The sequence below is a fragment of the Mytilus edulis genome, chromosome 5 (assembly GCF_963676685.1).
Source record: "Mytilus edulis chromosome 5, xbMytEdul2.2, whole genome shotgun sequence".
In the NCBI taxonomy this organism is placed as follows: domain Eukaryota; kingdom Metazoa; phylum Mollusca; class Bivalvia; order Mytilida; family Mytilidae; genus Mytilus; species Mytilus edulis.
In genome coordinates this window covers 58,429,462-58,452,044 of record NC_092348.1, presented here as the reverse complement: position 1 = coordinate 58,452,044, position 22,583 = coordinate 58,429,462, and the positions used below count along the sequence as shown (strand labels likewise).

Below are 22,583 nucleotides of genomic sequence, written 5' to 3'. Positions count from 1 at the left end.
CTATGACAAATGTACTGCCCTATGCAAATCTTTAGAAATTATACAGTTAAACACATTTTAAATATGAAATCGTTTCTTTGGTGAAATAAATGAATTGTAAATCAATGTTCTAATAGCTCAAACTTGGCAGATTGTGCTTCTTATTAATTTGTAATTCAACGCTAATTATGGCGAAAGACGTTACCATTCGTTTACAAAAGATACCACGCCCCTTTCATTGAAAATGGAATTGTTATGCTTTCCGTTTTACAAATATGGAAATTGAATACAGCCGACAGACAATTACAAGACGGAGTCACCGTATGGTTTTGTTATTGTGTGAAAATAGTCATGATTAATAATTTGAACATCTTGTTAAGAATTAATAAATGGCTTAAACTCGACACGTGCTAAAGGTCATTACTCCGGAAGGTCACGCGACCAAAAGACATTGATCCATTTCAGAATTAGCCGCTATGTTAGGATTATCTATTTGATACAAGAAATTCCGTTTAATTGTATGACAAGTTAAAAGTTATTGTATAAAGAATAGAGTGTAATTTGACCGTGGATTTAAATAAGCCTCTACCAAAAGACATTTTGACATCTTCAATTTAAGTTTCTACTTTTTATTGCCCTTTACATTATCAATTATAGAAAAAAAAATGTAACCACTTTTTATTGTTACCCTCGCAGCGTCAGTATGAATAAGTTTATCGAACCCAGTGGAATTAAAATATTAAATAGATTTTCCATTATTTTAAATCGGTGCATTACGTTTGCGCGCATTACCATTACATTTACGCGCAAAAATCATTACGTTTGCGCGCAGTTTTTGATTACAATTGCGCGCATTTTTTTGACAGGTAATCTCAGGTAAAATACTATACTACTTATTTATTTATAATTTGTTCAATTATTTACAAGTATAAGTACTCATTCCGTTAGTCCCCTTAGTCCCCTGCTCACCAAAGATGAGTTGGAAGTGGGATTTCGAGCAAGGTGAGTCCGTTTTGTTATGCACAAGCACTAAATCGTGGAAATATATACAGATAAAAATGTTGAAATTCTATAACATAGCTAATCTTAAAGGTAAAAGTATTTATAAATTCATTACTTTACATTTCGGTACGTGCCGAAACTCCAGGTTTGTGTCTTGGTCTAATTTACTAACCAACTTAAATTATTAAACTAATTTTAAAACCGATCACTATTCGTTGAAACACTTTTCACTCTGAAATATTCGCAATGAAGTTACATGAATGTCTTTTAAAGCTATACTACGGAGTTCATAATGATCACTTTATAATTTATTTTAGAATTCAATATGAACAATATATAATTTGAATTAAGAAATACTTTCAAAATTAAAAAGTGATAGTCATATTTATTATGAAAATTAAAAAAAACATATAGTCAATTAAAATTTAATTTAATTTTTATTTATATTTTTACCTGAGTTTACCTGTTAAATGAATGCGCGCAAATGTAATCAAAAGCTGCGCGCAAACGTAAAACATTTTAATCCCCAAATGCGCGCAAACGTAGTGCGCCCTTTTAAATCAACTATTAAACGGATTAAACCAATCTATCAATAATTTTGAAAAAGTATTCACGAATTAAATAAACAAAATTTTTATATTGAAATGAAATATTAAATGAAGAAATAAGAATAGATATTTACAGCGGCAAAGTGCTAAAACATATAATGAAATATTACAGTTTGAATGAAATTAATAAACTTTATTATTTACCCTTTATTTTTTTGACTCCATGAATAGAAAATCTGAGACATGTGAAGTCCTACTGGAATATATATATCATGTTTAACCCCGCCGCAATTTTGCGCCTTTCAAAGTCAGGAGTCTCTGGCCTTTGTTAGTCTTGTATGACGTCCATTATCACTGAACTAGTATAAATATTCTTTAAGGGGCCAGCTGAAGACCGCCTCCGGATGCGGGAGTTTCTCGCTACATTGAAGACCCTTCGGCCGTTGTCTGCTCTATGGTCGGGTTGTTGTCGCTTTGACACATTCCCCATTTCCTTTCTCAATTTTAGTACTTAAAATATGTTTCACATTTTTTGATATTTCTAAAACGTTAAACAGTTTATTCATCAAATGTGTTACTGTTGAAGGCATTTTGATACAAAATTGCAACTTCTACATTTTTGTTACATTTATCTGGACCGACGTTGTATATTTGGTCCAAACTATCCCGATGGTTACAGACGAGGAATGTTTACGCTTAATGGAAGCGACCTTTATCTGTTTTTTTTTTTTAATTATCATTAAGCACAAATTGCAACCATAGCAAGTTGGCTATTACTTAAATGATTTTTGATTTAATCTATATTTTTTATATTTCAGCTGTAATTTAACTGTAAATTGTCTGTGGAAGATCTGTTATGGATAATAAGTTCTACTCTGTTGTTTGTCTTCAATCCATCAAAGCAGCCACTATCAATTTGCTTATGTCTTTGTCATAGGGTCATGTTGATACTGTAACATACATTTGCAGTTTCCGATAAAGGAGATGCGAAAGATATCAAAGTGACATTTAAACCCATTAGTCAAAAATCAACTGACAACATGGCAAACAAAAAGACAAACAGAGAAACAACAGCACACAAAACACAACATAGAAAACTAAAAGACTCGAACACGAACACCACCAAAATTGGGTTGATCTCAGATGCCCCGGAAGGGTAGGCAAATCCTGCTCCACCTGTGGTACCCGTAAACTATCATGCACTTGTATAACAAAGGGTAAAACTTCATCAAGCAAAGTTTCTGGCTATTCTGCATGTTCCATTTGACCCTCTTATAGTCTTGCACGTGACTCAAATTGGCAAATTGATTAGATTCCAGGGGGCTCGGTGTGTGGGTTTTTATACTTTGTCCGTTCATTTGTACACTTCAAGTTATGGCTTAACAACATTGTTGTTTCGAAGAAAACAGAAATAAAACACTTAAGGGGGCAGACCTTGGTTCAGGGAGATAACTCTTTAAATCAGTTAAGCGTTTGTAAAAGTCAAGTTCATCAATGTAATTTAAGCATTTACCTTAAAGAGATTGAAAATAATCTATGCAACCTAGAAGCTTAGAATATATTTTTGAAAATGGTTGACACAAACGTATTGATGATTTTAAGAGTTATTTCCCTTAACCTAGGTCTACCTCCTTAAATTGAAAATTAAACCTCAGATCTATTTTGCAAATTATATGCGCATGACTAGAAACCTATATTATTCGTCCATATGTTGAGGACCGTATGCATGTAGGTAATAGGGTAGGTAGAAACCTATTGCATTGATTTGAAAAACTATATTAATATGGTAAATACAAAAGGCGGACAAACTGCTATGAAACTATAATAAAATCTTACAGGTATCATAGAATTGATAAAATAAAAAAATTGAAAAAAACTCACTGAAATGAAATATGTTTTACAGAAATCTTGTAGCACACGAAATATTTGTTAATACATTTTTACTTTTTGTAAATTGTATAATATTATGTTTTGAGTTTGCCTACAATGCATATTTCTGTGCCTGGGTTGTTGAAAATGAAATCTTCTGTGTTATATTTGTAAAGTTGATTTGCTCATTAAACTTTTTATTTTAATAATATGTAATTCTTTCTTTTAAATTATATCCTTATAATATAGTTATATATAAAATCAATTTCGATCCCTTACAAATATTATTATTATAATATTTTTCTATATTTTACGTTAAGTCTTACTTTAAAGACTTTAGTTTTGAAGAATACAAATACGATGATAACTTGAATTATTCATATCCTCTTTAATATCTATATTTTATTTTATTTTTCATATTTTCTTTTGTTTTTTTGTCGTCTTCAATTTTTACCATCATTTTCCATATAAAAAAATATCACTTTATTTCTTTAATTCAACTTTCTGTTATGGACATGAATATTTACGTATTTGTATTTGATTTCTTTTTTCAAAAGTGTTTTTTTTTTTCTGAAGAAGAATCCGGATTGGAAGATTTCTTTAGATCGATAAAGACATTGTCACAGAAATAACAGAGTTGACAGATGGCGCACCAATCAGAACAAGACAAATATAGAAAAACTTTCCCCTATAATTAAGAAATTTTGTTTCAGCAGCTCTATCATTACAATTATTATCATATATTCTGCAAATTATTGAAAAGTCGGAAAAATATTTCGAACCTTACTTAACGATGATATTTTAAAGTTTCTGTGATGCCTCAAAGTTCTACGAGGAGCAAACAGTGTAACGGCGTCAGGAAACCTTAAATTTGACATTTAAGGCAGAACAAGTCAACAGGCGACGATATATAAAGTGCTTACTTAAAGGAACTAATTCTTTATGTCATTTTGGCAAACTCAACTTTGACTTGTTATAGGTAAGTAATGATAATATGTTAGACTTGAAATTTATTACTGAAAAGAACCAAAACCCATTAGAAGTAAAGTAAAATACGTATTGAACACTTAACCATATTTTGGACGAGAACTTTTAATATCAATATCTCTCAAACGATGCATTTCTACAGTTTCTTTTCCTATTTAAAAAATGACATGCAACAATTGTTAAATTAGTTCAGGACTCTTGGAAACAATTACGGTACTTTAAACGATGCAGGCAATTCCGTGATGTGCTTTAATTTTGTCTTCTAGTTTTAAAATTAATCCCTAAATTTAGACTGAATGAGTTTCAAGCAGCAGAAGGCATTTTGATACAAACTGCAAAATTCAATTTTTTTTCTTTCAATCTTGCATATCGAATGACCCGCTAACCAAATTTAATTGATTTATATCCGGAAGACAATCGGACACAAATTCAACACTTCCAACATCCCTTTGGTTTTGTATAACGATTTCCTTCTTACATATTTTGGGGAAAACTACTGATACTTGGACAGATTTAGTAAATATTGCGTATTTTGGCTATCATCTGTCGTTCAAATTAGATGTAGAAATAAGCCAAAAATACTTTTTAAGCCTTGAAGTATATACACAATGTATTGGGTTGTGATACTGTGAATTTAGGGAGAGATTAAAAATGTCCCTGGTGTAAAAAAGTTAAGATGGAAATTGGCCTTACTACCTCTTTTGAATTTTATTAAAATATGAGGAGAAAAAATCATTTAGTAAATGTGTAAGGGTCAAAATTAGATAGTTTCTTGTATGCTTCAGAGTTCTATGAGGACCACACTGTGTAACGGCTCCAGGAAACCTTAAATTTGACATTTAAAGCAAAACAAGCCAACAGGCAACTAACAGTTACTATACAGTGTTAAATAAAAGGAACTTATTCTTTGTGTCAATTAGGCAAATTTAACTTTAACTTTTTTATCGGTAGGTTATTTCAATATGTAAGACTTGAAATTTATTTTTGGAAAAGAAGCAAAACCTATTAAAAGTAAATACGTATTCATCACATCCAAGTTCAACACTTACACCATATTTTGGACGATAACTTTTATATCAATATCTCTGAGAAAAACTTCATTTAGTAAATGCGCACGAGTCAAATTTATATAATATACAAGTACATATAACATATATATGTGTTAAGGAAAACTAAATGTACTGATATGGTAACCCGTCGAGATCAGACAAAAGCAAGCACACGAGAGTTCTTCGTCGGAATGATATTTAGTCAAAGGGCTAAGAATACAAAAACTAAGAAATTAAACTGAAAAACCTCGAATGAAACAAACAAATAAAGGGAATTATTTTAATGACAATGTATAAAAACATGTTATACGAAAACTGAATAATTCAAATAATGTTAATTTATAATGGAAACAAATTTAGTCACATCAGCAAAGCAAAAACTAAAAAAAGAAAAACAAATGAGATTTTGATCGGCGCCTAAATTTGGAAATCGTGCTGAATACTAATCTTATGATGGAATTCCTTACTGTATTACCGCTTGGCGGTTGTTAATTTTTTTAGGGAACTTCGCCTTAGAACACATCTTTTTTAGTCATGTTATCGCGTTTTTTTTCAGTCGACTACAAGAAGTACATATCTTAAGTAGTAACTATCCAAATGAAAACAATTTTTGAATTTTCAATTATAAAATATCAAAAGAAAAAGTAGTTTAGATTTATGAAAACCTGCCTATCCTATTTTCTAACGGTACATTACAAATTGTGACTTGGATGGAGAGTTGTCTCATTGGTACTCATACAACATATTCTTGTACCTATTTGAGCACATTCATTTTAGAAGTTTTCGAAACTGTTCCATCAATATAAAAAAGAAGATGTGGTATTATTGCCAATGAGACAACTATCCACAAGAGACCAACATGACACAGACATTAACAACTATACGTCACCGTATATACGGCCTTCAACAATGAGCAAAGCCTATCAAGTTTACTCATTTTCTCCTTTTCACAAAGTATGGTGTTTCAAGACCTCAATAAATTGGATATATGTTGTTGTTTGAAATTTTCAAGATTGTGTAAAGAAGATAAAGAGTATGGGTGTCCTGAATAAAGTTATAAAGAAATATAAAACCATTCACTCACTCTTCAATGGTTTTAAATAAACTTGCTTGTATATCATACATTGTGTTTCTACCGGGACCTGATAATGTAATTGATCATAGGATGGTGATTTATATGTTAAATTCATTTTATATTTCATTTTAAATACAAAATTAAAATTCGACATATATATATTAAGAATGATCTATATATCTACCTATGTTACATGTAAAATCAAATGTAATAAAATATTGGTCGCAAAAAAAAAAATCAGATAACACCTAAAAGCACGCAATAGGAATGTGCCCATTTATATATTAAAAAAAAAACACGTCGAGATTGGGATCCTATGAGGCATTTTTTTTTCATACAAAAGAAGGGTTTCTTACAATTCTTCTTTTTGTCATTACTATACCGAGACCCTGATTTTCCATTTTTGTGGTACTGCTCGCTTCGGATGAACAGACGGAGAAACGATCCGAAAATAGTTGCATAGGTGTAGCTTTTTTTTTTTTAAATCTTTTCAGCGTGAATAAAACCTGCATTGATTTTGATATCCTTGTAACTAAAAAAATCAACAAATTAATAATTCATAGGACATTTGAGCGAAAAAGAAAAAAGCACATAGGGTCATTTGAGCGCCGACTTCATAGGACATTTGAGCGCCGGGATATTAACCTTACCTGAGTTTTCAGACAGGACATTTGAGCGAAATTTTCCCTGATAATTTTACACGAATTAAGATTTTTTTTTAAAAGTAAGAAAAAAAAGTAAGATTTAGTTATAAATATTTTTTATTTTATTTCACACCCGAGTAATTCGACCGGTTCTGGCTGGTTTATGTAAGTGAAATCCTAAGTTGATCTCTATTTACCAATCAATTCTACTATAATTCATTGGCTATGCAAATTTTCTTTGTTCATCCATCAATTTATACTTTCCTTGACACTATTATCAAATTGCAATCTGTGACTTACATAAAAATTCGGAGTTTGAACATTGATGCACCGCAGAGCCGAACAGAAAAGGAGAAGGAACAGAATCTCCGGGATTTGCATTCGAAATACTGCCAGCAGGAAATTACGAGGGATTTTTATGTCAGAAGCCTGGGATATAAGTTCCAAGCCCGAACAGACTTGTAAATAATGCCGTTGCCGAGTTTTATGTTTTATGACAGTGCTTTGTTTTTAGTGCTTTGTTTACAATTAAAAGATGTTTTAATCTTTTTGTTGGTAAACTCCTCATTTAATGAACTATATTCGTAAGAAAATGTGGTATGATTGCCAATAAGACAATTCTCTATCCAAGACTTGTTTTCGCTCAAATGTCCTACGCTTATTCTTATTTTCGCTCAAATGTCCTAAAATTTAGGCGCTCAAATGTCCTATACTTTGGCGCTCAAACGTCCTTTTTTTTTCGCTCAAATGTCCTGTCAATGCGCTCAAATGTCCATTGCCGTAATTAAAGCACTTCAAGTAATGAGTTGTTTTGTCAAATCATTATTCAAGGACGAATCGGCGGACGAATGAGTTATTAAGAATTAAAAAGTGTTACTGATTAAAAATATATTTTAGCGTCAAAATGAGGAGTTTTGTAAAAAAAATATAATTTAGGTCTTCATCAAAAAATCACCAACGTATCACATACATTAACACATCTTTAATTTTGTATTTAAAGGTTTATTTTGATCTTACCACTACTTGAAATAACGATATTAAAAAAATTGCATAATTTGCAAAAGTGAATTTAATTCATAATGTCCATTAGAAAATAACCTGCTTGAATAGATATAGGAAGATGTGGTGTGAGTGCCAATGAGACAACTCTCCATCCAAATTTTTTTTTATAAAAGTAAACCGGTATAGGTAAATGTGCGGCCTTCAACATGGAGCCTTGTCTTAAACCGAACAACAAGCTATAAAGGGCCCCAAAATTACTAGTGTAAAACCATTCAAACGGGAAAACCAACGGTCTAGTCTATATAAAAAACGAGAAACGAATACACATTTCAAAGGTTGCTTTATTTGAGAAACAAACATATCTAAATGAATCGGATCTATAAAATTTCGACTAAATGTGTAAGTGTAGACATCAATTCAACCTGAAGTGTATAGGATAAACAGACACACTTCTTCATGACGATTGTTCAAATCGTTGATGTCATACTGCATTGGATAGATAGGTTGCAGGTAGGGTACCCATTCTACGCCACCCGTCATTCAATTTCCATATTAAAGTGATATCCAGAAGATACTGCCCTATCAAAAAGGTATTACCCTATCCAGAAGGTAATATTATCCTATCTTGGAGATATTGCCAAACAGAAAATTATAAAACAAATAATTATATCAGATGGTATGTAGGATATGCCTCAAATTCATAATGCATCCTTCGATTCAGATTTCATGAGACATGTTGAACTTATTTTACAATGGGACACGTTTTTAGTATCTATTGTTACAAAGACAACTCTTATGACACAATAAAATGCTTATCTGCATCTACTATAAGGTATAAGACATCTTTGAATCCGTATTTCTTTAAGAAATGACAGATTACGTTGAAACCATATAGTTGCAAGGTTAAGTGTAAGAGCACCATTAAGTGCTTGGCTAAATAACATTCACGAAAAACGACAAAAAGGTCCTAACACGGAAGGACAAATCTGAGTACTGGGTTGAATGGAACACATTCACTTCACTTTTTAGGGAGATCCAATCCTTTGATAGACTCCCTGTTCAACCTTATCCTAATAAAATAAAATAATTGTATTTCCTTTTATTTAAATCTAACACAAACATCATCCACATGTCTCTACGTAAACATCATATTGTTAATGAATGGAAAATAAAACAATTAATATGTGGTGGTCTTTTATCAGCTATACCCCATCAAGATTGACAGGTCAGGTTGTTGGCAAATTAGAAAGTCGTCTAATGCTGATCTTTGGCATCGCAAGACTAATAAGTTGATTTATCCCTACGGATCTAGATGTTTCATTTGCCTTGTAAATTCAATTTTCTCCTTTAATTCATCACTTCTCTGTACACGAGAGTCTCCATCTGGATAGCTGATCTATAATCCAAGATATTGTTTCGCAATATAACAATGCTATTAGAAATAGTTATTTATGTTTTTCGACTTTATTTTACTGATAATTTAAGGAATTTAATGAAGTTTGAATTTATATAAGACTTAAACATTTATAAAACGTTCAAGAAAAAAGTTTAAAAGGATTATTTCAATTATGATTTCTTGAAACACGTCTTTTTCAAATGGTCGATTACGTTGACATCCTATTTGTAAAGAGAAACATCATCGTAAGGGCATTCTCTTTAACTTTTTTTATGAAGGTTGTATGTGTTGTAAGTTATCTTTAAAAAACAGTACAACTGTCAAAGGGATCATGATTATTTCAGTCTATGCACAAAGGTTAGTCATTACATGCGTTATTACAGAAAGTAATATACGACATGGAATTGGCTCTTTTGACATAATAATAATAATCTTTACTACAAATTACACACCTAAGGGTCAAACATAACACATAAAATACATGCACACAAGAATGTAGTTCAGTGGTTGTCATTGGTCCATGTCTATCATAGTTGTTTTAATTGTTATGTAATGAATTAGATCGTTAGGTGTTTCAATTGAATTGTTTCATATTTTGAATGTACGGGCTTTTTTAAACAGCCTATACGATATCGGTTTATATCATTATTGAAGGTCTTGTGGTTGCCTATATTTATTTCAAGTTTTGGTAGAATTACTGTAAAGTCTACTAGTCTGACATTTACATGATGCCACATTTTACAGGAGTATGTATCGTGCAAGTACTTTTCGTACTGTTACATGTGTTATGCAGGGCCTTGTTATATTTCGTTGTATTGTTTATTTATTCAGATTTTTACGGGTATAACCAAGCTCATCGGAATAGTTTCCAATTTTACAGAGAATATATAAATACCAGTAGTAATTTCCTAAAATGATTTCTTGGCAACATTGGAACACATGAAATGGGTCTTCAGAGCGTTTTCTATATATACTTTTAATATTCTACGAAAATGAAGTGCATGTATCCAGAAATAAAAATATAAATTTAATTCTTACAATAACAAAAAATTCTGGAATAAATAAAATATCTGATAGTGAGTGATATTTATACAAACAGTACATGAAGATTATTTGTTAAAATGTTCTTCTACAAACTAGAGAATAGAAGAAAATGCAGCTTTCTGGATTTATATCTTTTCCTTTATTACAACTAAACTCTTTTGAAATTGGAAGCACTAAATAAGTCGTTTAATGTACAGTTAATAACTAATGTATCATTCTCATTGTAAAAGACAAACAAAGGAGCAAAACGAAGCTTTGTTCAAAATTATATCTGCTTTTGGCATAGAATGTCTAATAATGAACAAAGCTTTAAGGCAAGACATTCTGGAATTCCATTTAATCTTCTTCTTTCCCGGGGAATAAACAGCTTATAAACGAAATAAAAATTTTACAAGAGCCTTAAATATCTCCAAGCGGTATATCTGGTGGTCATTTGAACAGTAATTGCTACTGAAAACAATGGTATAAGGTTTAAGCAGATATCAGGAAAAGTTAATAGGATTGTTGAAATAAGAGATTAACTGAGAATATAATGTGTTATGGTAGCATGCTTAAGAACTATTTAGTTTTATATAAATTTAAGTACAGTTTTTTTTTAATATTTTGTCAGACTTTGCATCAGATTGTAAGATAAGCCTCTAGAGTTTTTAACGACATTTGCATTGTCTTTTTTGTCTAAAATTTGTGTTTATATAACTCAAGTGTAAATATATAAATAAATATAATTTCAGTTTAATTGAAATATTAAAGTTAATCTTGATATCAGTTTGTGTTCGTGTATATATATACCGCAAATTGCTTATAATGAGATAAAAAGTAGGATAATTTAAGAACTTGAACATTTTGCAATCCAAAAACCATAAAGATTCATAACAAATGCATTTAGTAAGTAAATAAATAGCAATCATAAACATACAATTGAACAAAATATATGTCGGCAACATCGCACTTTGTCATTTTTCATGTTCAGTGAACTTACCACAAAAGTAGTAGGTCCAGTAAGACCCCTTTTTGGCCCCAAAATATAACACTTTTACAAAATCGTTCAAATGTAAACTTTTAGTTATTTACTGGAAAGTAGAATGTTTCTGCTACATAAATATGGGCTGGTTTTGACAATACAATGCACATATATCGGGTACTAGTGTCATTAAGTCATAAATATAAATCGGTGCATTACGTTTGCGCGCATTACCATTACATTTGCGCGCAAAAATCATTACGTTTGCGCGCAACTTTTGATTACAATTGCGCGCATTTTATGACAGGTAAACTCAGGTAAAATACACATAAAAATACTTATTTATTTATAATTTGTTCAATTATTTCGGTGCATTACGTTTGCGCGCATTACCATTACATTTGCGCGCAAAAATCATTACGTTTGCGCGCAACTTTTGATTACAATTGCGCGCATTTTATGACAGGTAAACTCAGGTAAAATACACATAAAAATACTTATTTATTTATAATTTGTTCAATTATTTATAAGTATAAGTACTCATTCTGTTAGTCATAGTCCCCGGCTCACCAACGATGAGATGGAAGTTTGATTTCGAGCAAGATAAGTCCGTTTTATTATGCACACGCACTAAACCCTAGAAACATATACAGATAAAAAATATAATGTAAAAACATAGCTAATCTTAAAGGTAAAAATATTGGTAAATTCATTACATGTCGGTATGTACCGAAACTCCATGTTTGTGCCTTGGTGCAACTTTACAAACTAACTTAAATTATTTACTAATTTTAAAGACGATCAAATATATGCAATGAAGTTACATGCATGTCTTTAGCTATACTAAGGAGTTGATAATGATCACTTAATAATTGGTTTTAGAATTCAATATGAACAATATATAATTTGAATTAAGAAATATTTTCAAAATTAATACATGTAATTATTAGTCATATTTATTTGGAAAATAAAACAAATATATAGTCAATTATAATTTAATTTAATTTCTATTTATATTGTTATCTTAGTTTACCTGTAAAAGGAATGCGCGCAAATGTAATCAAAAGCTGCGCGCAAACGTAAAACATTTTTATCCCAAAATGCGCGCAAACGTAGTGCGCCCATATAAATTACTGAAATCTTCACAATTTTAGCATTTTAGTTTTTAATTTTTTACGGGTTCTGTCTAAAATGAAAGTGCTCATTCTTAATATTAAAATATAAGTTGTTTTTGATGTTAATAAATAACATATATAAAGGTTGAGGATAAATACGGATGCGGCCACTTTCAATTTTGACAAAAACCATCCCAAAAGTGACATTTTTCGGCATATTTGATAGATTTTTCATATTTAAGGTTTAAACGAAGCATTTTTTATGACTAAATCAGATAAAATATTTCACATACACTAATTGAATCAACTGAAATAGACACTTTTAAAAGTGTCTAAAAAGTGTCCAAAATCTTTCGTCAGATGAACCTGAAATATGGAGACCAAAATCGGCCCTTACCTTAGGTCACAACCTTAATTTGGCATTAATATTTTGAAGTTTACATGAAAAGCATTTTTTACATTTTGTTCGCATGTTTTGTTGCGACTCCTTATAATTCGTGTAAGGATGAGTGTTGAAGGCTCTCGAAAATGTTTAAAATTATAGATATGCATGTCCAAAGTCAGCAATTTGTTAAACTAATATTATTAATAATAATACTAATAAAAATAACAGTCATTATAAGTAACTGTACAAATACAAAACCAAAATAATATATATGTATCTTAATGCAAGATATAAGCTACAATGAAAACAGTTGATTAACTGTTGATTGCTTAACATCCAGTGGCGAATATTTCATGCACGTTCAGGACAGGCACAAATTAACAGAAAGTACAATAGGTAGATCATCAGTCCTGTGAAAGAGACCTCTTCACATGTGCATTTGAGGCTCCTGAAATGTATAACGAACGGCATGGTTGGTTTAACAATTTTCGGTGGAACATTCTAGGGGTTTAACTCAAATCCTATACAAACACAAACTTTGCAAAGTTATCAATCGCAATAAGTTAACTTAATTTGCGACGGGAAATAATTGTGTCGCTTTTATTGACATATAACAATATGTTTCGTCGCAAAACCCTATCGTACCAAAATTAACATCCTTTAGTCTAGTGTAATAAAATATTTGCAAAAGTACCCTCATCTCTAAACATCTATAACCAGTTAACATCTTGTTAAGGAATTATTTTGCCTGTCATTGAATTAACGTACATTCTCACGAGACCTGTCGTATTCAATAAACACGCGAGGTCGGCGTAGGGATATTAATGGGTATGACTATTTCAATAATCGAATTATTCCCCCGTTAACACATCTAACATTTCCAAAGTGGTTCCCTTTAACGCAATAATAGAGGAATTTATTTCCTTCAGTTATAGAGGAGACCTGATGAAAAGACAGAAAATGATGTCTTTTTACAGTTAAATGAGTTCATTTAGGGAATTATATCGTGGTAGGTTCCTCATGAAATAATAAAATTACAATGAAGATTCGTTATACACACACTGGCTGTCATCTTCATTTTATATTTCATCTATTTGAAATATGAGGGTAAAATATAAAACTTTTTAATTATTCGAAACGCCGGCATAGTTTACTAGTTACAAATTACATTAGAGATTTAAAAATTAGAATTACATGCATGTAGGATTTATCACACACACACAAAACTTAAGATGAAACTTATAAAAACTCTTAGTAAATATTAAAATAAGAGAAAATTGACAGAATCCGTCTATATTACACGGATGCACCAACTCGCACTATCATATTCTATGCTCAGTGAACCTTAAAAGTGGGTGTCAAAACTCATATTTGCGGCATCACAATTCCGAAAGATCATATCATAGGGAACATGTGTACTAAGTTTCAAGTTGATTGGACTTCAACTCCATCAATAACTACCTTGACCAAAAACTATAAACTGAAGCGCTTGACGGCCATAAGATTTAACATGAAGCAGGACAGATGCACAGATGAACAGACACACAGACTGAAAAGCATAATGCCCCTAAATAGGGCATATAAACACAGGACAAGTATGTTAACACTGACCAGTAAACGCCCACTCCCTCGTTTATCTATTTTTTTGCCTCTTTTTAAAATGTATCTGGAACTTCAAAATTGCTTACATTTCCACCATTAAAAACTAAAACAACTGTCTGGTGTTATTCGCTTCAAACTAAGCATGCATGGTTCGTACGAATGTCATGATTTGTTACATTAACTTGACATCACCTCTGCCTCGAAAATATTCCTTTTTTAGACACTTTTCCAGTCGATCTTTTTTTCCATGATGTTCACCGCGATATCTTTTATCTATTACTTCTTATCAAATAGGAGTTTAATAGTATACTACACCACTATGTACACGTGGCAATTAATTGACCTTATATTATCTTTACTCCACTGAATTTCCCGCAAAACATATTGCATGCAAATTTCGTACAGACTGAGACAACAGGGTGCTATATAGCTTTTTGTGTTATTATTATTAGTATTGACGAATAAAGAGACAACAATAAAAATGCACTGTACAAACATGAAAGTTTGACCTTTTTAAGTAATTTTTGGCTTTTATAGAGCCTTTGCTTTCCCAACTTTTCTTAATCTAGGAATTCCTGACTAAGGAACTACTAGTAATTATGTCATGATAAAAAATACTAGATATTGGGAAACAAAAATGAAACTATTCTAGTATATCACTAGGAAAAGCTCAGCTGGGAGAGAAACAAGATTAGATATACTATGCTTTAAAATTGAAATTCACAAATCGAATTATCAACGAAAGTTAATAGGAACTGCCTTTTCATAATATAAAAGTTACAGTTCGGGTAATATATGCATGGTTTATTTTAGAGTACACGGCCTGATTCAAAAGTGAAAAATCATTTAAATTTAAAATTAAAAAAATCTATTTAAGGATTTAGAATTGGAATTTTTGTGGTTAATTTAGTTTCAAAAAAATCATAAATCCAATCCCAGCTCACAGATGTGCTAAACATTCTATTTACTCCTATTCTAAATCAAACTTGGTACAGGCATGACCCCCTATAGATTTACTAGACCTGAACGGATCACGGTACGGGGTCATCGGCAAACCATAGAACTTATATTGGTATGATTTCCAATGAGACTATTAGCCTTCAACACTAAACGACGATGATGTCAGAGACTAGAGGTCACCAAACGTACGGTCGTCAACATTACAGTCCGATATAAACGTCAACGACATGACAAAATGTGATCAGTTCAAACGAAAAAAAAACAAACGGCCTGATTTATGACAAAACAAATAAAATGAAAAAAAATAATAACCAACAAATCTGTTCTTTTCCATCATAGTTAATGGACGATAAGGGATTTTTTTTTTCAAATTAAAATGTGATCGAACAGGCTATTTATTTGTCTTTTCCTTCTCGTCTGCTTCACTTAAAGTACATCTTCGCTAGCCAAGGGTTACGATCCACTCCCGTTCTCTTGTGGAGAGAACGGGGGTGGATCGTAACTCTTGGCTAGCGAAGATGCTTAAAGTATGACACACTAATTTCTGTGTGGATGAAAACTGCTCGATAAATACCTTTATTATGCAGATATACTGGAAACTACATTCAGGAAAACCAAAATGCTACCACTTATTGCGGACCTGTTTTTGTATTGTTATGAGTTACAATTTATGACTACAATTAGCAAAGACCCATCAAAACAACATTTGATACAAAAATTTAACAATACTTTTAGATATTTGGATGATATATTGGCTCTAAATAATGACGACTTCAGTATGTATACTAAAGAAATTTATCCTGTAGAACTTACTTTAAATAAAGCTAATGATAACAATGACCACTGCCCTTTCCTCGATCTTGATATCTATATCATAAACGGGAAGCTTAATACAAAAATTTATGATAAAAGAGATGATTTTTCATTTCCTATTGTTAATTATCCATTTTTAGATGGTGACGTTCCCTTGTCACCATCTTATGGTGTTTATATATCTCAACTTGTACGATTCGCTCGTGTATGTAACAATGTATTAGATTTTAGCGAGAGAAATTTATGTATTATTGAAAAATTATTACACCAGGGTTTTCGATATCACAAACTGGTCAAAACATTTACTAAATTTTATCACCGGTATAAGGAAATAATTCGTAAATATAACTCAACATGCAGACATCTTATACGTTCAGGTATTTCACATCCAAAATTTTATGGAAATATTCTTTATAAAGCACAAAAATGTCAGTATTCTCCTCAGAAACTAACAAAACCTTTAAATAGACTTATTAAAAGGGGATATAGTTACGATACTGTTGTCAGGTCATTAAAGATTGCATATTTTGGCTTTAACATTGATTCACTGATAGGGTCTTTGCATCGGAACTAAACACATTTATTTCTAAAAAAACAGTTGTTGGCATGACACGGGTTATGTTCTTCTCATATATTTTATGATAGTATGATACTAAACCCCTAACGGGAGGGATTGTACCTGATATTCATATGATGAAGACATAATCTTTCAATCAGTTTAATTGAGGTCTGGAGCTGGCATGTCAGTTAACTGCTAGTAGTCTGTTGTTATTTATGTATTATTGTCATTTTGTTTATTTTCTTTTGTTACATCTTTTGACATCAGACTCGGACTTCTCTTGAACTGAATTTTAATGTGCGTATTGTTATTCTTTTACTTTTCTACATTGGCTAGAGGTATAGGGGGAGGGTTGAGATCTCATAAACATGTTTAACCCCGCCGCAATTTTGCGCCTGTCCCAAGTCAGGAGCCTCTGGCCTTTGTTAGTCTTGTATGATTTTAAATTTTAGTTTCTTGTGTATAATTCGGAGTTTAGTATGACGTCCATTATCACTGTACTTTTATGCATATTTTAGGGGCCAGCTGAAGGACACCTACGGGTGCGGGAATTCTCGCTACATTGAAGACCCATTGGTTGCCTTCGGCTGTTGTTTGCTCTATGGTCGGGTGGTTGTCGCTTTGACATATTCACCATTTCCTTTCTCAATTTTACATATTTACGAGCTAAAACCGTCCAAAATCAACTTTCAACCTTATTTTTTTTTGTACAATTGATCGATTATTTATTCCTTGAAATTTTCTGACAAAATCCTGCCAGGACCGAAGTACTGTCTATTAGGCTGATTGTACTATCATGATTTATGGGTTTCCGACCTTGTGGAAGTAAAATATCCATTTGTTCGTTCCGAAAGAGTAAAACAAATATTTTATACGACTCTAAACGCGATTGGGACAAAAAAACGCAATGGTCAAGCTAAAGTGCGATTGCCTACGCTACAGCGCGATGGTCAGTGCTATTTAAAATAATAAAACTAAAAATTTGTAACATATATATTGTATGCAAGGTCTGATCTAACTTTTGAATGCCTTCACAGACTTCACAGGTATTTGAATAAAGAATTCTCATCTTTGAAATTGGGCATAGATTTTGTCATCAATTTGTGCATACTAGTTTTGATCCCAATGTTTCCATAAATTTACTATATTTTTTTCCTATCCAACTTGTTGTGTTTGGTTTGCAAAAGGGTGTGTTAGTTTTGATGATATAACAGTTTTTCATATTTATCAAATTTGATCATAAATTTGACTTCAGATATATGTATCAGTACCTTTGTCGACTATTGTACAAAAGTCATTTTAGGTGTACCATTTTGGAAAAATCTAAAACTAGGGAAACAAATGTAGATACTATGGAGTTCTTTTTATCATAAATTTTGATGAGCAGAGTTTATTACAAAATTGTTGTTTATTTTCAGAAAATATGAAGAACTACCAAAGAGAAATGTTTGAATATGGATATATCAGAGAACATAATTTTGACAACTTATCACCGAAATCAGATTTCAACGAATCAGACTGTGGTATTACACCTAGTTCCGAAGAGAAAAGCATGGACGATTTCTGTTTCATGAAGAATTCGAGTTGTACTGACGGACACGATAGTCATGATCAAAATGGCGACGGTTCTCATGAACAAGGTTTAAGCCGTGAAGAGCGCAGACGCAGGAGAAGGGCAACACAAAAATACAGAACGGCTCATGCTACTAGGGAAAGAATTCGTGTAGAGGCTTTCAATGTGGCATTTTCTGAGCTCCGAAAATTATTACCAACACTACCTCCAGATAAAAAATTATCAAAAATTGAAATTTTAAGATTAGCTATTTGTTATATATCTTATATGACTCACGTATTAGACCTAGGTTGAAAGAATTTTGTATGTATGGACTATATATACCTGAAGGGGTCAAAAGTTAATTAATGAGTTATACAATATTATTTATTCTTTCTTTTTTTACAAACTTTTATTTATAAATTTTAGTTAGTTACTTCATAAACGTTTTATTTTAATTTGATTTTGATAAAATGTTTAGTTTAGATCTCATCTTTTTAATTTAGATATTCCATACCATTTAGCTTCCGACAGTATTCTGGAATATGCGCACGTAACTATATTGAATATCAAAACCCTCACTATATGAAATAAAGTTAAAAGATTAATTATTTATGAATAAATAATTAGCTAAAATCGTTTACCCCCCCCCCCCCCCCCCCCCCTTAAGAAAAAAAAACAATTCAGCAATTTGTTTGTATTTATTTGAAAATTCGCTCGTTTGTCGTATTATTTACGTAAATAGTAAACTTTAACTTGCATTATTACCTCATTTACCAAGTACAGATTTTCGTGTTTTTTTTAGTGAACTTGATTTTTTTCTTGTATTCTTTTGAAAAGGGACTCGGTTTAGTCATTTTAGAAATATAAGTCTGAGATTTAATCGTTGTAAAACTTGAATAGAAAGAAATGCTGCGTTAATTACACGTTAAACTGTTTTTCTTTCTTTCTTTGTCGTTTACTTATGAATCTCAATATTTCAAATGAAGTTTACTAATAATGCATAAATGATAGCATGATTGCGAAAACAAAATTGAGGACGCGTAATCATAATGTTTTTGTAGTTTAATGTTTATACAATTCGGTCAACTTATTTGTAGGGCAACCTAATGGTTATCTTGTCTTGTACAAATGTTTACATGTTTACGAGGGTCTGGATGGTGTTTAAAGTATAGAAAATTTTATACTAAATGTGAAAAATTAAAAGTAAAAATATAGAGAATGGAAAACAAAGGCCAACAAAAAATAAACAAAAAAGAAAAAGAAAAAATAATAAAAAATAGTGAATTACAGCACAATTCACAAAGAAGAGATAACGGCTTAAAAAAAAGACTACAGCAATGGAGGTCTAGATCCTCGTTTATGAGCTATGCCATTATTTTGTTCACAATTTTATTATATTTCAGATTAATCCAATGTAATATATTGTATGTTATATATGCTACTCTGACAATCCTTGTTGAAATAAATGTGATATTTAACCAAACAGAAGTTCGTTTTGAGATATATAAATTTATAGTATTACTATAAAACCGAATTCTAATAAGAAGCTGAAACTCAAGACTAACAATTATCTCCAAGTAAGCTGGTTTAAGATTTTCACTTGTTTCATTTAATTCTCACAACTACAGCTATTAATTAGTTTCATAGTAATGATACATTTGGCCGACCATATGGTCGATTTCACTGAAATGATTTTCAATGTCCTTTCTTTTATTTAGAAACATTTTACCGTAGCGGATATTTACTCCTCGTTAAGCTTGACGGAAAATATCATATTTCCGTTATTTCAATTCCAAAGATGGCAATTTGTCGGTGCGTGTGCCACAAATTTGTAATCCTATAATGAAAGCTAATCAGACAAACAAATCTTATTGCGACCATTTAATGGTTTATATAAATACAATAGTTATGGGTAAATGAAATACACGTTGAACTTTGCAAAGATGAAAGGAAATATAATTACTGTTTTTATTCGTGTTGAAAGCCAAAACATTACTTCTTAATGTGTTCTTATTCTTTAGTATATTAAGAAAATTTTAACGGTATGAATGTTGCAAATTTAATTACCCGTTTTGCTTTTTATAAAGATCCAGATTATTATTAAGATAACTAAAGTACATAAGTGTTCTTAGCCATTACAAATCAAATCAACCGGCGTTTTGCATTTGCGCCGATCTGCATTTCATTTGCGCCGATTTTTCTTTTCAATTACGCCGATTTTTTCCCAGGTAAATTTCAGGTGAATGCTATTTTTCATGTATCATCATAAACCTCTTCCGTTAGCAATTGTACAAATGTTATGAATTGTCAGTCAATTCGGATAGCGATTTACCAATGTCACGCAATAAAAAAGAAGATGTGGTATATGATTGCCAATGGGACAACTCTCCACAAGAGACCAAAATGACACAGAAATTAACAATTATAGGTAACTGTACGGCCTTCAAAAATGAGCAAAGCCTATACCGCATAGTCAGCTATAAAAGGCCCCGAAATGACAATGTAAAACAATTCATTTGAGAAAACTAACTGCCTTATTTATATAAAAAAAAAACAATGAATAATTTGTCTGTATACTCTGCTCAGCCCAACAGACTGGATTTTTCTCCACAAGTTCTGTGCCTGCATAACCTCGGCCACAAAGGAAAGATGTTTTTGACGGCAGAGATCGCAAATTATTTTTCTACAACTTCATAACACTTGTGCTTGGAAGAGGGCGTAAATTAGAGGTACGGCAGTTTCCAATTTTACATCCGTGTAAAGTAAAATAACTGATATCAAAAAAGTATTTCGGACAGCTGCACTTAAAAGTTTCATCTATACATGTTGGAGATATATCATTGCAAAGACATTGAAGATTGAGGTGTGTAGAAAAAATAAGTATACATTTTTCGCTATCATTTGCACTGACCTTCCTATATGTATAGCCAGTATTTATACATCTATGTTAAACTGTAAATGCAATTAGGAGCAATTATAAAATCGGCGCAAATGAAAAAGTGAAATCGGCGCAAATGAAAGAATGAAATTTCAAAAATCGGCGCAAATGTCATACGCCCAAAACAACATTTCAAAACTTTACGTGTAGTATATAATAATATAATTATAGGCCTACAGATAATTTAAAGACATTTTTCTTATTTCTAAATTCATCTGTAATATAGATTTCTATTTGTATAAATATTTATATTCAATAATACTGTGTGAATTTAAAAGTTTATAAACTGAAAAATAATTATGGTTCTTCAGATTACTTCAGTGCAGACTTCTCTTGGAATATAGAGATAAATATATCTCCCCCGTTCTATATTTAAACGATGAGCACTAGTACGTAGTTGTGTAATTTTTCTTGTTATGTTTTTGGTAAGATTGATTTGAAGATAGAAGAAAACAAAATTGGAACAAAACTATTACTGAAAAGCATCCGTTTACTACCCACAGCTCCAGATTTGATATTTCTTTGTAGTTGTGTGTCATATTGCTGATTATAGTATCCTATTAGACTATTTTTTAAAACACTATATAAGAACATTGATTTTTCAAGCAATTATGAAAGGATAAACGTATATTTAAAAAAAAGAAGATGTGGTATGATTGTCAATGAGACAACTCTCCAAAGGGCCGCTCTCTACAAGAGAACAAAATGACACAGCAATTAACAACTATAGGTCACCGTACGGCTTTCAACAATGATTGTCAGTTTGTTGTTTAGTGAGTGCCATAACACATTATATAAATTGTGCCCTTATGATTGATGATACCAACATTGAAATATTTGGATTTCAACAGAAATAAAACAGTATTTATATGTAGTTCAAGTCTGAAGTTCATAGATGAATCTCGAAAAAAATTATATTTTCTAGATTGATTATTTTTACATTTGTTATTTCGGGCCTTTTATAGCTTACTATGTGGTATGGGTTTACTCATTGAAGACCATATGGTGACCTATAGTCGTTAACGTTTACGTCATTCGGCCTATGTTGTCTCATTGGCAAATATACCACATCTTCTTACTTGTGTTATATTAAAATTTTG

The 22,583-nt window shown here is 31.3% G+C and overlaps 1 protein-coding gene across 1 annotated transcript; it reads left to right on the top strand.

The window, feature by feature from the left end:
* The first annotated feature begins 18,413 nt into the window (after positions 1-18,413).
* On the top strand, positions 18,414-18,857 carry LOC139525158 (helix-loop-helix protein 2-like). Its single transcript, XM_071320347.1, has one exon. It carries the CDS (start codon positions 18,414-18,416, stop codon positions 18,855-18,857), a length of 444 nt encoding a protein of 147 aa, XP_071176448.1.
* The last annotated feature ends 3,726 nt before the right edge of the window (positions 18,858-22,583 follow it).